Genomic DNA, 14792 nt, shown 5'->3' on the forward strand with positions numbered 1-14792 from the left:
AAACGGGTCAGCCGCCACCGGGGTTCCGCTCCCCCGTCCCTTTAAAGGAGTGATGCGTCTGATCTCGTCTCTCTCCGCCGGGATTTAGCAATCCCGCCGGAGGAGCTCGGTTCCGCGCCGCTTCCCGTCAAGCAGGCAGTGCCGCTCGGCCGTTTGAGTCGCTTCCCGACCTCCGGCCCCTCTCGGGCCACCCCTGGGGTGCGCGGCTGGCCGCGGACTATTTTACTTGGCGGCGGCGCCTCACCGGCCGGACCTAGCAGGGAGCGCTCCGCGCGGGGCCATCTGCGAGCCGCCAGAACAAAAACAAGGGGGCGGGGCCGCGCCGCCTCCATTTTGATGCGGGGCTGGGGCGGAGGTGGCGGTGGGCGATGGTGCCGCTTCCTCGGGCATCGTCGTGACTCCCTGGGGAAGGCGAGGGGGGCTCGGCCGCGGGCACGCAGGCGGCCCTGCCTGGATGCGGGGCCAGCGGCGGAGCCGACCCGCGTCCGTGCGGTGAGGGGAGCCGGGCTCGCCTTCCCCCCCGCTTTACCACGGGAGGAACCGAGCGGTGAGGGCCGCGGGGGGGGCCCGGTGCCCCCTCACCACCGCCCCCGGTGAGTGTGCCGGCAGGGCCGGGCTTGCCCCCTTGTCGGGTCCCTTTGTTCGCTTCCCCGGTGCTGTGAGGAGGTTGAGAGGCCTCAGGCGGGGAGGGAGCGGCAGGCTCCCGGCTGTCTTTGTCCGGCGGGGTCGGGGGTGGTGTGATTGGGGGGGGGGGGGGGGACGAGCTGCCAGCTGTTGACGAGGTGTGTCTGCCCTGAAGGGGAAGGATCCGGAGTTGGGGGAGAAGATGAGCAGCGAGGCGTTGTGGCTTTTCAAGCAGCTGAACCTCCACCTGGAGCAGGAGGGGCGGTTTCAGCCCCGCGAGAAGGGGCTCAGCCTCATCGAGGGGGCCGCCGAGGTGAGGGGGGACGGGGAGCTGGGCTGGGGTGGGCACGGAGGGAGGAGGCAGTCTCCTCAGGGCAGGCAATAACGTGTTTTTTTTTTAAAAAAAAAACCTCCGAGCTGGGAGACGTGCATGAACTCCGAAAAGTTAATTTGCTTCCCTTGCCTTTTAACTCTACCTTAATCTGTAGTTACTACATATGCTACATTGTCAAAGGACTGTGACCTACAGGGCAAGTAAAATATTTAGGCGTTTAATATTTATTGTTTAAACTTCGAGTGAACGCAGAACCGAGAAAAATGTATTATTTTCACCTCCGGAGCTTCATACCACTGTGTTGTACCACTGCGGGAAAGCGGGGATGTCTAGTCGGCAATTAACAAATGGGGAAACGGCCAGCTTTTCATGAGCAAGGTCTAGGGAAATGAAGCTAGAAACACTCAGGGCTTAACAGTAAAAATTAAATTAAGCATAAACATTTCTACCTTAATGACCGGAGTTCCTTACTAAGTTTAGGGCAGGCTTACATTCCTTCGGGTGCTCGTGAGTTTTTTGGAAAGGGCCTTAATGCTTAACAAACAAAGTTCCTGAAATCAGTCTGCTTGTTTCTTTTGAAAGCAGAACATCTGTTGCTTAAATATTGACGTACATGCAGAGAGGAGAATAAGTTGAGTTTGGTCACATCTCTTTCCGTAAGGTCAGGAGTTACTGTGTATGTATGTGCTTGGTAACTATTGTGTTAAAATAACCAGTGGGTACTGGGAAATGTGGTTGTGCTGGGTATTGCACCAGTGAGACTCAGGATCTGGGTGTAATCCATGTACCTTGGGTGTGTTTTGAGTCTCAAGTATCTAAATTTATTTTTTTTTAACTTAAGAGGAAGTATGTAAGGAAAAAAATAATTGCTTTCTTTTGATCTAAGTAAAAGATAACTTAGGGAGTGAGTGGTTACAGTCATTACTGCTGCCACTGAAAAATTCTGATTTTGTTTCTCTTGCCATAGAATGAAAATACTCTATGTCCGAGACAAAGGAATGCCAAGGTGGAAGATCTTTGGAGTCTGACCAACTTTTTTGGTTTTGCAACTGAAACGTTTGTTTTGGCTGTTAACATTCTGGACAGATTCTTGGCTCTTATGAAGGTATTGTGGGGGGAGAGAACCTGCTATAGTGTCAGCTGGGAATATGTTAGCTTCTTGCGAGCTTTCTTGTCTGACAAAAAGGGGAAGGCTGTGATCTAGGATGTAACTGTGGCTATTTACCCATTCTATGCTAGCAATGTTTCTGAAGTCCTCCTTTGTAAACCTGAAATTGAGTACAGTTCTTTTTGCCTCTAAAGACAAGTAGCAACATGGTTTATTTTCTCTATTAAGTTTGTAGCCTTCACCAGGTAGATGTAGAAGACTAAGAACAGAGGAATTAGAGAACGAACAAAGAAAATTGTGTTGCAGCCTGTTTCTAGGTACTGTGTTAAAGCTTAACTTGCTGATGGAACTAATACCAAACAATCATTTCCTGGATGTTTTTCTTTTCGTATTTCTGCTGCTTTATGGCAGATAATTTGAACCTAAACCAGTTCTCCATTGTTGGCAGAAAAAGTAAAGTTACATCAGTTCTGTGGTCTGACTGTCCTTGAGGTTGCAGGAAATGTTATGCTGTTCTGTGGTCTGACTGTCCTTGAGGTTGCACGAAATGTTACGCTCTTCTGAGGGAGAGAATAGCAGAGGTAGGAGCAAGTTGTGGAGGGATAGGACTGCCTGAAACAGGCTCAGGCCGGATTTGAATAGACTTGAAATGAGGGTGAATGAGCACTGCTGCTTGGAGAAGCTGGGTATTACAGTTCTCACTGCAATTAATTTATTGTGTAGTGATGTGGAACAATTTCAATAGAGGGTGCTCAGCTGTCGAACTTGACTGTCTGACTTGGCTATGGCAGATTGATACTGCTTTATTGGCTCTGCCAGGTGTATTTTCTGAAACTTCAGTGATGAAACTAGTTATGGCTAGGTGAGGTGTATGAGTTGACTGACATGAGGTCTAGTTGAGAAAAGCAAATCTCTTTTGATGGAACTATGAATATTCAAAACGGCTCACCTAGGCTGGGTGAGCTGTTGGTGTTGCTGTTTGTTAAGCATGGTGTTTCGGGGGCGGAGGGAAGGTATTCATAGTGCTTCCTTGTATTTTTAGGTGAAACCGAAGCATTTATCTTGCATTGGAGTTTGTTGTTTCCAGCTGGCTGCCCGAGTAGTTGAAGAAGAATGCAATATTCCATCTGCTCATGAGATCATCCGGATCAGCCAATGTAAATGCACTGTGTCTGACCTGAAACGGATGGAAAAGATAATTTCAGAAAAGTTGCACTTTGAATTTAAAGCTACTACTGCCTTAACCTTCTTGCACTTGTACCATACTATTGTACTCTGTCATACCTCAGAAAGGTGAGTTGAGTTGCATGTTGGTGGTGGTCTATGTGTTTGCTAAGCCCTTTATATCTTCATTTGCCTTTTAAATGATTATGGCATTGGCTGTAGAGGAGGCAGCTCCTTAGTTTTTATCTCCTGACAAGTGAATGCTTGTCGATAAACCTGCGTTTCTCTTGGGTGTCTTACAGGAAAGAAGTATTGAATCTTGACAAATTGGAAGCACAGCTAAAAGCTTGCAACTGCCGTCTCGTCTTTTCTAAAGCAAAAGTAAGTAGAAGTAGCTTTCTTTGACTTCTGAATAGGTTTTGGTTCATGTTATGTTGAGTGGTGTTTTTTGTCCTTCTAGCCCTCTGTCTTGGCCTTGTGCCTTCTCACTCTAGAAGTTCAGACTTTGAAATCTGTTGAGCTGTTTGAGATCCTTCTGCGTGTTCAAAAGCATTCTAAGGTAAATATTTTCTGTGGATTGTTTTTGTAGTTGTTGGGACTGGTGCAGTTAATCATGTACAAGGTTACATTTAAGGGGCCCCTGCTGTCAGTATACAATCTTCACAGGTACTGTTTGGCATCAGCTGAAACAAGCAATGAAAGGGGTCTTTAAGCATCTGTCTGCAACTCTTATAACTATCACTGTTTCATTGGTAGAATGCCAAATGCAAAAAAACTGTTGCTTAGAGAATGGGGTCAGGTAGTCATTTTGCACTGGCATATCTTGGCAGCTGCCTGGCAAGCCAGAGGATTATGGATTAAAAAAAACTAGCTTAAACGTAGAAAATCAGAAGAAATGCTGACCTAATGTCTACACAATACATGCTTTAACAAGCACCTGATTTAACTTCTACAGTTCTAGCTGTATGTTCTAGAGAAACATTTGTAGGACTACAATGACTACTGGGCTGGTTATTCTTTTTGTCTGAGTAACTTAATACTGGATTTTTTTTAGCTGCTAGCTGCATGCTGTATCAGTTGATGCTCTAGAACAAGCTTTTCACTCTCATAGTCAAATTCAACTAACTCAGTTTCTTGAGGGGTAGATGTAGTTCCTTAAAGTATGAGATTATTCTATTTTAAAATGGAATAATCTTGGTTTCACTTTTCCTTTGGAAGTGATAATGAAAATGTTAACAGCAACTGACAGGCAAACTGTCAACTTAACTCAAACTTCCATGTGGACATTTCTAGGAGGTGTATAGGAGTTCATCTTCAAAAGCAGCCCAACTGTGACAAAGGTATCACAGTGATGACTCACTTGTATTTTGACCAATACTTTTTCAAGTCTTTTCTGAGAAGGTAGAGGGAGGGGTTATCTTTAGAGCCTGTGTGTAATAGACTCAATAGGTTCATTTTTTCCTTCTCAGATAAGTGATAGTGACCTACTTTACTGGAGGGAGCTGGTCTCGAAATGCCTAGCAGATTATTCTTCTCCTGAATGTTGCAAGCCTGATCATAAAAAGCTAGTTTGGATTGTTTCAAGACGTACAGCCCAGAACCTACAAAACAGTTACTACAGTGTTCCCGAGTTGCCAACGATACCAGAGAGTGGATGTTTCAATGAAAGCGAGAGGTTGGTAAAACTTACACCAGGTGGTTAATTTGTTGGGAATTCTCATTTTATGGAAAAGTTAATGTCAACTCTGTATAACTAGGCTAGTTCACGACTACATGGAAAAAAAAAATCTGCTAGCTTTGAAAATACTGAACGTCTTAAATAGAAGGAAAAAAAAAGGGGAACTGTCACTGTGGTTCAAAAAGTACAAGTGCTTTGCGGGGGGGGGGGGAGACATTGCTTTTTTTAAGGCAGGGAGGCTTATAAAGCATTTAAGTCTTAAGTAATTTATGTTTGATATCTTGAATGCTGGCTTCTTGGTTGGTAGGAGATTTTTGGTATTAGAAGTAAGGAAATTGTGCCTTATGATTTAAGTTTTACTGCTGAGAAGTGTTTAGATGTGGGATGTTATACTGGGAACAGAGAAGTGTGCAAGTGTGGTGAGTTGACCCTGGTTGGATGCCAGGTGCCCACCAAAGCCGCTCTATCACTCCCCCTCCTCAGCTGGACGGGGAAGAGAAAATATAACAAAAGGCTCATGGGTCAAGATAAGGACAGTTTAATAAAGTAATAGCAAAGGTCACGCGCGAAAGCAAAGAAAAAACAAATGATGTTACTCTCTACTTCCCATCAGCAGGCGATGTCTGGCCACTTCTTGGGAAGCAGGGCTTCAGTATGCATAGTGGTTGCTCCGGAAGACAAAAATGCCCCCCCTTCTGTCTCCCTTCACTTAGCTTTTATATCTGAGCTGACGTCATATGGTATGGAATATCTGTTTGGTTAGTTTAGGTCAGCTGTCCTGGTTATGTCCCGTCCCAAGATCTTGCCCTGCCCCAGCCTGCCATTGAGGGGAGGGCAAAAATGTTGGAGAGCCAGCCTTGATGCTGTGCCAGCACTGCTCAGCAGTAGCCAAAACACTGGTGTGCTACCAACACCTTTCTAGCTACTGATGCAGAGCACAGTGCTATGAGGGCTGCTATGGGGAGTATTAACTGCATCTCAGCCAGACCCAATACAATCTCCACCCCTTATTCCATACCATTTGCATCCTGCTCAGGTCCCACATAATTTAATACAGGTATCTTCTAACCATACTATTGTATTTAATTCTCATTACTGAAATCCTTTCTTACCAACACTTACAACTGAAACTACATACTTAAACCACTTTTATACCCAACGTACAGATTTATACATTCTTATTAATTACTATTCCCCTGTCCTTTAAGAGATAGATATTCCATGGCCGCCTTCCACTCCTTCAGATGTTCACACACAGGTTATGACTTGGGCCCCATCCATCAAGATGAGTGGTCAGGACAGGAGAAGCAGTATGTTCGATCGTTGGGCACCAACACTGGCTTGGTTTGGGTCACCGATGCACTTGTCTGGTTCCTTGCGAAGTTCACTCCTCTGCAGTTCAGGTCATTCCTGCTACATTACTTCCTGCAACATACAACTCACATCACAGATTATTTTTCCCCCAAGGTTAAATGTCCTGGAGGCACACACTGGGTCTCCTCATCCTTCCGCATTACCCACCAAGTACACCCAGGTCCCTGAGCAAAGACAATCCCACGAATGGGTTTGCCTTTTCCCATGGGAGATGCAATCCACACTGCCTTCCCCAGCCACTTCCCCATGTGCACCACGGGGACCTTATCTCCTCCCACAGTATGTAGGGGTTTTGTTTGGGCAGGACCAGGACAGTTAGCAGATCCTCTAGTGTTAACTAGCCAAGTGGCTTCTGCTAAATTTGTATCCCAATGCTTCCATGTCCCATTGCCTAGCGCTCTCAACATAGTCTTCAACAGTCCATTATATCTCTCAATTTTTCCAGATGCCTGCAGGTGATAGGGTATGTGGTACACCCACTCAATGCCATGTTTCTTTGCCCAGGAGCTTATGAGGTTATTTCGGAAACGAGTCCCATTGTCTGATTCAATTCTTTCTGGGGTACTGTGTCGCCATAAAATTTGCCTTTCGAGGCCTAAGATGGTGTTTTGGGCAGTGGCATGGTTTACAGGATATGTTTCTAGCCAACCTGTAGTTGTTTCCACCATGGTGAGTATGTAGCGCTTGCCTTGGCGTGTTCGTGGCAGTGGTCCAATGTAGTCAATTTGCCAGGCCTTGCCATATTGAAAGCCCAACCACCACCCTCTGTTCCAGGGAGACTTTACTCTAGTGGCTCGCTTGATTGCAGCATGTTGTACGTTCATGAGTGACCTGTGTGATGGCCTCCATGGTCAGGTCCACCCCTCAATCACGAGCCTATCTATATGTTGCATCTCTCCCTAGATGTCCCGATGTCTCATGGGCCCATCGAGCTACAAATAGCTCACCCTTATGCTCCCAGTCCAGGTCCACCTGAGCTATTTCTATTTTGGCAGCCTTGTCTACCTGTTCATTATTTCGATGTTCTTCAGTGGCACGGCTTTTGGGCACGTGAGCATCTACATGACGTACCTTTAGAGTCATGTGTTCTACACGGGCAGCAATGTCCTGCCACAATGCTGCTGCCCAGATGGGTTTACCCCTGCGTTGCCAATTGGTCTTCTTCCACTGCTGTAGCCACCCCCATGGGGCATTAGCCACCATCCAGGAGTCGGTATAGAGGTAGAGTACTGGCCACTTTTCTCATTCAGCAATGTCTAGAGTTAGTTGGATGGCTTTCACTTCTGCAAACTGACTTGACTCGCCTTCTCCTTCAGTGGCCTCAACGACTTGTCGTGTGGGACTCCACACAGCAGCTTTCCACTTCCGATGGTTCCCTACCACATGACAGGATCCATCAGTAAACAAAGCATAACACCTTCTGTCTTCTGATAACTCATTATATGGTGGTGCCTCTTGGGCATGAGTCACCTCCTCAGGTGATGCTCCAAAATCTCTGCCTTCTGGCTATTCCATGATCTCTTCCAGAATTCCTGGGCGGTTAGATTTCCCCAGTCGAGCCCGTTGCGTGATCAATGCTATCTACTTACGCCAGCATTGATCACGCAATATCAGTGCTGGTTGCATGATGTGTAGAGGGGATGTTTCCTTTGAACATCCAGTGTAGCACGGGCAGTTGTGGTGCCAAGAGGAGATATGTTTCTGTACCAACAACTTCTGAAGCGGCTCGAACCCCCTCATATGCTGCTAGTATCTCTTTTTCAGTCGGGGTGTAGTGAGCTTCTGATCCTTGGTACCCCCGACTCCAAAACCCTAATGGTCAACCTCAGGTTTCTCCTGGTGTTTTCTGCCACAGGCTCCACATGTTCCCCAGCTGCAGTGTAAAGTACATTTTGTACATCCGGTCCTGTCCAGACAGGCCCAAGAGCTACTGCATGAGCTATTTCTTGCCTGATATGCTCAAAGGCTTGTTGTTGTTCAGGGCCCCATTCAAAATAGTTCTTTTTCCATGTTACTCGATAGAGAGGGCTCACAAGCTGACTATAACCTGGAATATGCATTCTCCAGAACCCCACAGGCCTAGGAAAGCTTGTGTTTCTTGTTAGTTGGTGGAGACATAGTTGCTATCTTGTTAACCACATCCATAGGGACATGACGGCGGCCATCCTGCCATTTTATTCCCAAGAACTGAATCTCCTGTGCAGGTCCATTGACCTTACTTTTCTTTATGGCAAAACCAGCTTTCAGAAGAATCTGAATTATTCTTTTTCCCTTCTCAAACACTTCTGCCTCGTTGCCCCACATGATGATGTCATCTATGTATTGTAAATGTTCAGGGGCATCGCCTTGTTCCAGTGGCATTTGGATTAATCTGTGACAAATGGTAGGGCTGTGCTTCCACCCCTAGGGCAGCCGGTTCCAGGTGTATTGGACACCTCTCCATGTGAAAGCAAACTGTGGCCTGCACTCTGCTGCCAAAGGAATGGAGAAAAATGCATTGGCAATATCAATTGTAGCATACCATGTGGCTGCCTTTGATGCCAGTTCATATTGGAGCTCTAACATATCTGGTACAGCAGCACTCAATGGTGGTGTCACTTCATTCAGGCCGCAATAATCTACTGTTAACCTCCATCAGACTTCTGCACTGGCCATATAGGACTATTAAAAGGTGAATGAGTCTTGCTGATGACTCCTTGGCTCTCTAGGTGATGAATCAGCTCATGGATGGGAGCCAGGGAGTCTCGGTTTGTCCGATATTGCCGACGGTGCACCGTCCTGGTAGCGATTGGCACCTGCTGTTCTTCAACTTGCAGCAATCCCACAGTAAAGGGATCTTCCGAGAGGCCAGGCAGGGTAGACAGCTGTTTGATCTTCTCTGCATTTACAGTGGCTACACCAAAAGCCCACCGGTACCCCTTTGGGTCCTTGAAGTACCCTCTCTTGAGGTAGTCTATGCCAAGGATACAAGGGGCCTCTGGGCCGGTCACAATGGGGTGCTTTTCCCACTTGTCCCCCGTCAAGCTCACTTCAGCCTCCAGTATAGTCAATTCTTGGCATCCCCCTGTCACTCCAGAGATCCAGATGGATTCTGTGCCCCTGTATCCTGATGGCATCAGTGTACACTGTGCACCAGTGTCTGCCAAAGCCTTATACTTCTGTAGGTCTGATGTGCCAGGCCATCGAATCCACACAGTCCAGTATATCCGATCATCCCTTTCCTCCTCCTGGCCGAAGGCAGGGACCCTCTATTGCTGTTCCTCATCAGAATATTCACTGTCCAATCCTTGAGGTACCAGACCAGAAGTCCCCTCACCAGAATCAAGGGAAGTGGTTTCAGTTCTTCTATGCCTGGAGGATCGCTGAGTGCCTTCTTGGGCCTCTATAGCAACTATGCTGACAGCTGCCTTCTTGGGTGACCCCTTCTTAACAGCTGTCTTCCCTCTCAGTTCACGTACGTGGGCTTCCAGCTTAAAGGTGGGTTCACCATCCCACTTCCTCATGTCCTCCCCTTGCTCATGGAGGAAGAACCAGAGTGTACCACATGGCATATGCCTTGGGCTCCCTTTCCCTCTGACTGGGGCAGGAGAGGACTGATTTCTTGGAGCATCCCTAACAGCCAAGGCACTGTCCTGTAGGGATGAGGAGACACAGATTTTCCTCAAAGTTTTGGAGCCAAGACGACACTTTCTCCAGGTGTTTCCATATCTGGACAATACATTGCTGCCAAGCTGTTAGAATATGACGCTGGGGCACCTTGAATCACCTTTCGCCACATGGCCCGTGTGCACAGGACATCCTCTAGATCTTTGGAAACTTCCTCATCATCTAGATCACTGTAGATGACTTCCACCACTGCTAACTCTCTCAGGTACTGGATGCCTTCATCTGCAGTAGTCCACTTTTCTGATGAATTGACAAGATCTTCCTTGAATGGATATCTTGCCCTCACACTTGAGAGGAGCTGGCTCCAGAGACTGCAAACTGCTGCCTCTTTTCCAATTCCTCTTTGAATTCCTCGGTTTCTAGCGAGGGATCCCAGCTGTTGGGCTTCCTTGCCTTCCAGTTGCTGACTATCAGCCCTGTTATCCCAGCATTGGAGCAGCCAGGCAGCAATCCGCTCACCTGGCTGGCAGCTGTAATCTTTCCGCAAGTCCCAAAGTTCTGAGGACGTCAGGGACCGGGTAGTTTCTACTTCTTGTTTAAGTTCCCTCACTCCTTCCTCCAATTTCTTTATCGAAGGACCAGCTTCTAAATCAAGCCTTTCCTCTTCTTCTTCCCTCACTAATCGATGGTATGGACCCATTGATCTCCTTGTCCACTGTTTCCGTTTCACTACTGGGGCAATTACTGTAGTTGTTGTTTGGGTCCCTATCTTGATCATCGTGTCCTTAGATGCAGTCTGGGTCCGTGGCTCAACCATGGTCCTCTGAGAGTGTTGAACTGTGGCTCGGTAGGCATAGGCCAGGCCCCAGTACAGTGCGAGAAGCTGCTGGTTTTCATTGGGATAGGCAAGGCACCCTTCTATCAGGTGACGTGTCAGTTTGCCAGGGTTACTTGCCTGTTCGGATGTAAAATTCCAGATTATGGGAGGTGATAACTGTCCTAGGAATCTGCCCAAATCCTTCCATATACCCTGCCACCCACGGACTGGTCACTTGAGGGCACATTTCAGTATTGTCTCACCTAAAACTTGCCTTCTCTTATACCGGGACGAGACCAGATTCAACAATACCCATAATATGCCACCAGTATTAATTACTAGTATTGAACAGCTCACATAAGGGTGAACAAGGACCTTGGGAGCCTGCATAATAAAACCATTCACATCAATGCCTGGTAGGGAGAGGGAGATGTGTTCCCTCATCTCCTCCACAAGATAGCTCCCACAACACAGCAAAGCCATCACTGCCAGGACAAAGCACATAGACATTATTTGTATTAGCACGTTCCCGCGTTCCTTCATTGTCTCCACAAGATAGCTCCCACAGCACAACAAAGCCATCAGTTCGAGGACAAAGCACACAGATGTTATTTGCATTAACATGTTCCCAAACTCAGCAAGCTAGAGATAAGCAGCTAACAAGCTCTATGACCTGCACAGGAGCTTGCCACTTAATAACTATCTATAAAATGCTTAATGCAAAACTGCCATTGTCGTGCCCCACGTTGGGCGCCAAAAAGGACTGTGGTGGGTTGACCCTGGTTGGATGCCAGGTGCCCACCAAAGCCGCTCTATCACTCCCCCTCCTCAGCTGGACGGGGAAGAGAAAATATAACAAAAGGCTCATGGGTCAAGATAAGGACAGTTTAATAAAGTAATAGCAAAGGTCACACGCGAAAGCAAAGAAAAAACAAATGATGTTACTCTCTACTTCCCATCAGCAGGCGATGTCTAGCCACTTCTTGGGAAGCAGGGCTTCAGTACGCGTAGTGGTTGCTCCGGAAGACAAAAATGCCCCCCCTTCTGTCTCCCTTCACTTAGCTTTTATATCTGAGCTGACGTCATATGGTATGGAATATCTGTTTGGTTAGTTTAGGTCAGCTGTCCTGGTTGTGTCCTGTCCCAAGATCTTGCCCTGCCCCAGCCTGCCATTGAGGGGAGGGCAAAAATGTTGGAGAGCCAGCCTTGATGCTGTGCCAGCACTGCTCAGCAGTAGCCAAAACACTGGTGTGCTACCAACACCTTTCTAGCTACTGATGCAGAGCACAGTGCTATGAGGGCTGCTATGGGGAGTATTAACTGCATCTCAGCCAGACCCAATACAGCAAGAAAACACGGGATTGAGGAATTGCCACCCTCAAGGGGTTGTGCTTTGTTTAAATTACATTTCCTGCTGTTCTTTCCTAGTGAAGACTTCTGTGAAGATATGAGCAGTGGAGAAGAAAGCCTTAGCAGTTCTCCTCCGAGTGATCTGGAAGGCACCTTCTTCTTTGAACTCAAACCTAAAACAAAATGGCAAGCTCTTAGCTGTCAGTCGTAGCGTTAAGTCTTGATTGTATTAGGTTCAAGTTACTAATGCACCATGGAGTCTTTTGGCAATAATGAGGTGGTAATCTGTAAAATGTATTAATGCAAGAATTGCTGTGGTATATCGATGCTTTGAATGCCTGCCTTGTTTTTTTTTGTTGTTGTAATTCTAAGGAACTAAAAATCCCGTTCAGGTCCCCAGTTCAGCAAAAAAGTTCATGGATAGTTCTGTTGTTATCAAGCATAAACGTAGTCCTGTACCTGGTGGTCTAAAACGCTTAGCAGCTAAACACATTAGCAGTGTGCCCTGGCAGCGATGAAGACCAACGGCGTATTGGGCTGTGTTAACAAGAGCATAGTCGATAGATTGAGGGAAGTAGGGTTTTTTTCTCCCTTTATTTGGCATTCATTCTCATCTGCAACAGCGTCCAGTTTTGGGCTCAAGGCATTGATCAACTTGTGCAAGTCCACCAGGAAGCTGCCAAGATGGTTAAGGGTTTTGGGGCACAGGACCTGCGAGGAGAGGTTAAGCGAAATGAGCTTATTCAGTGGCAAAGTGGCCTTTGGGGGGAAAATGGAATGGAACCAGCAGCCTTTTGGTATCTAAGAGGAGGTTGCTGAGGAGGAGTTGATTTCTAGGTTTTGTTTGAGAAGCATGGAGCAAGAACGAGAGGCTGTCATTAAATCAAAATGTGAATTTCTCAGTTAATGGAAGAAGTTTGCTCCATGGTGCCATCAAGCATAGGATGGACCAAGTGGGGCTGTGCAGTCTTTGTCCTGGGAGATTCTCAGGATTCAACATAACAAAACCCTGAGCGTGGTTTGAATTTGTCGTTGACTTCGCTTTGAGCAGGAGGTTGGACTAGGGTCCCCTCGAGGGCACCTCCACTCTTCAGTGTTTTGGGATTAGATCAAATGGGCTGAGTAGGTTATGTGGCATGGTATGTGTACATAGTACCAGGCTGAAAGGATTTCCTGTCAAATGGGCCAAATACTGAAACTGCTTTAACATTTTACATGCTGCGGTCCTTTTCAGCAGGATTTTGAGTTGTATACTCCAAGTAGATTTTTTTAAAGCTTGGTTTCTATAAAATTCAGGAATCCCTATTTCACAACAGGAGTATGCATGGCAAGAAGGAGGTTTCTGGTCAAGGCTCGTTTTCACTAAAGGGTAGTATAAAGTGTGTGGCAGGGAGTTACTTCATATTTTCTGCAATACAGATGTTTTTACACTGAAATTCACATGGTATACTTCAGTATGTTTTAAATCTTAACTGTTAACATGTCAATCCATACTATTAGCTTAGACTTATTAACACGGTAAATCTTGATAAGTCTACATTCCTTTTAATATTTAACCCTTGTAGTTGTTTTTCAGTATATTCATGTTATTGATTGAGTCATAATCAGACTTGTTTGCATGCTTACGTAAAGCAGTTAGTGCAGGAAGAGTTGATATTATGCAGTAATATCAGGTAAATGTGATGTTGATGAAGTAGTTGATGTAATGGTTTTTTCCGAACTTTCTCATTGAAGCACAAATTGAAGTATGATTGTGTTTCTCTGTATCGAGAACATGGCTAGGTAGGAAGTGGACTAATTAGTTCAGAATAATGGTGTGAAGTGTGTTGGTGCCAAAGTAGAAATGAAGGAGCAAACAAGCTAAAGTCTGTTTTGTAGATGCAAGCATTGCTTTAGAATGGTATGAGAGGTGCTGTAAGTTCATAACTGTTATGTGATTTAAGTTTTATAAAAATACAAAAAGTTTACAAAAATGTATATAAAAATGTAAATTAAAAAATGTACAGAAAAAATTTAAAACAAAAAATGAGCAGAAAATACTGTATTTTTTTACATTGTATGTAACTTTTTGTAGGTATGTTGCATGTAGATAATAATTTATTGTGTACTCTGTATGATAAAAATACTGTACATCTGAAGACTTCTTACTGCAAGTTGCTGCACCTGGAAGCTCACTTCTGAAATGGAGTACTTTGGTTGCAGGTAACAAACCTACTCAGTCTTGTTTCAGTTGAGAACAAAAATAAACCAAGTGCTGTGTTTGTTAACTGATGTGAATTAATGGTTGGTTACTTGAAGCTTTTGCCTTGCTTTTTTTTTTTTTTTTTTTTTTTTGGCTGTATAGCTTATATGGTACTGCAGCTGTGTTCCAGGTTCCCCAGAAGTTCTAATAAGCAGTTTGCAAGGAAAAAAAAACACCAGACCAACCCCAAAAAAACCCCGACTTCTGTGTTTGTTGCTGCTGGATGTGAATCTCTTCACAGCTTTGCTCCTATCAGTTTTAGAAGCTACTGTGAGGTATCCTCTGCTAATCACCCAGCTGCAGCTGGGCTCTGTGTTGCTGGGCTGAGTGTTGTGAATGGTGCATTTGTACAACTGGCAAATGGGAGCTCCCACTAGTGGTTAAGTTCGGGGTCATTACAGGCCAAGTGTTCTGGGGTTTGCTGCGTTTGGGGCTGATGCTGTTCCCGGTCTTCCAAGTAAAATCTGGTCTCGGGATGTGTCTGCATCTTGGCAA

At 45.9% G+C, this 14792-nt stretch overlaps 1 protein-coding gene across 1 annotated transcript; it reads left to right on the forward strand.

The window, feature by feature from the left end:
* Window positions 1-322: 322 nt before the first annotated feature.
* Window positions 323-14322, forward strand: CCNG2 (cyclin G2). Its single transcript, XM_049814993.1, has 8 exons — window positions 323-593; window positions 800-937; window positions 1926-2063; window positions 3109-3359; window positions 3533-3611; window positions 3691-3789; window positions 4700-4905; window positions 12134-14322. The coding sequence occupies exons 2-8, from the start codon at window positions 827-829 to the stop codon at window positions 12264-12266; spliced, it is 1017 nt and encodes a 338-aa protein (XP_049670950.1). The 5' UTR covers window positions 323-593; window positions 800-826; the 3' UTR covers window positions 12267-14322.
* The last annotated feature ends 470 nt before the right edge of the window (window positions 14323-14792 follow it).

The sequence above is a fragment of the Accipiter gentilis genome, chromosome 12 (genome assembly GCF_929443795.1).
Source record: "Accipiter gentilis chromosome 12, bAccGen1.1, whole genome shotgun sequence".
Lineage (NCBI taxonomy): Eukaryota > Metazoa > Chordata > Aves > Accipitriformes > Accipitridae > Astur > Astur gentilis.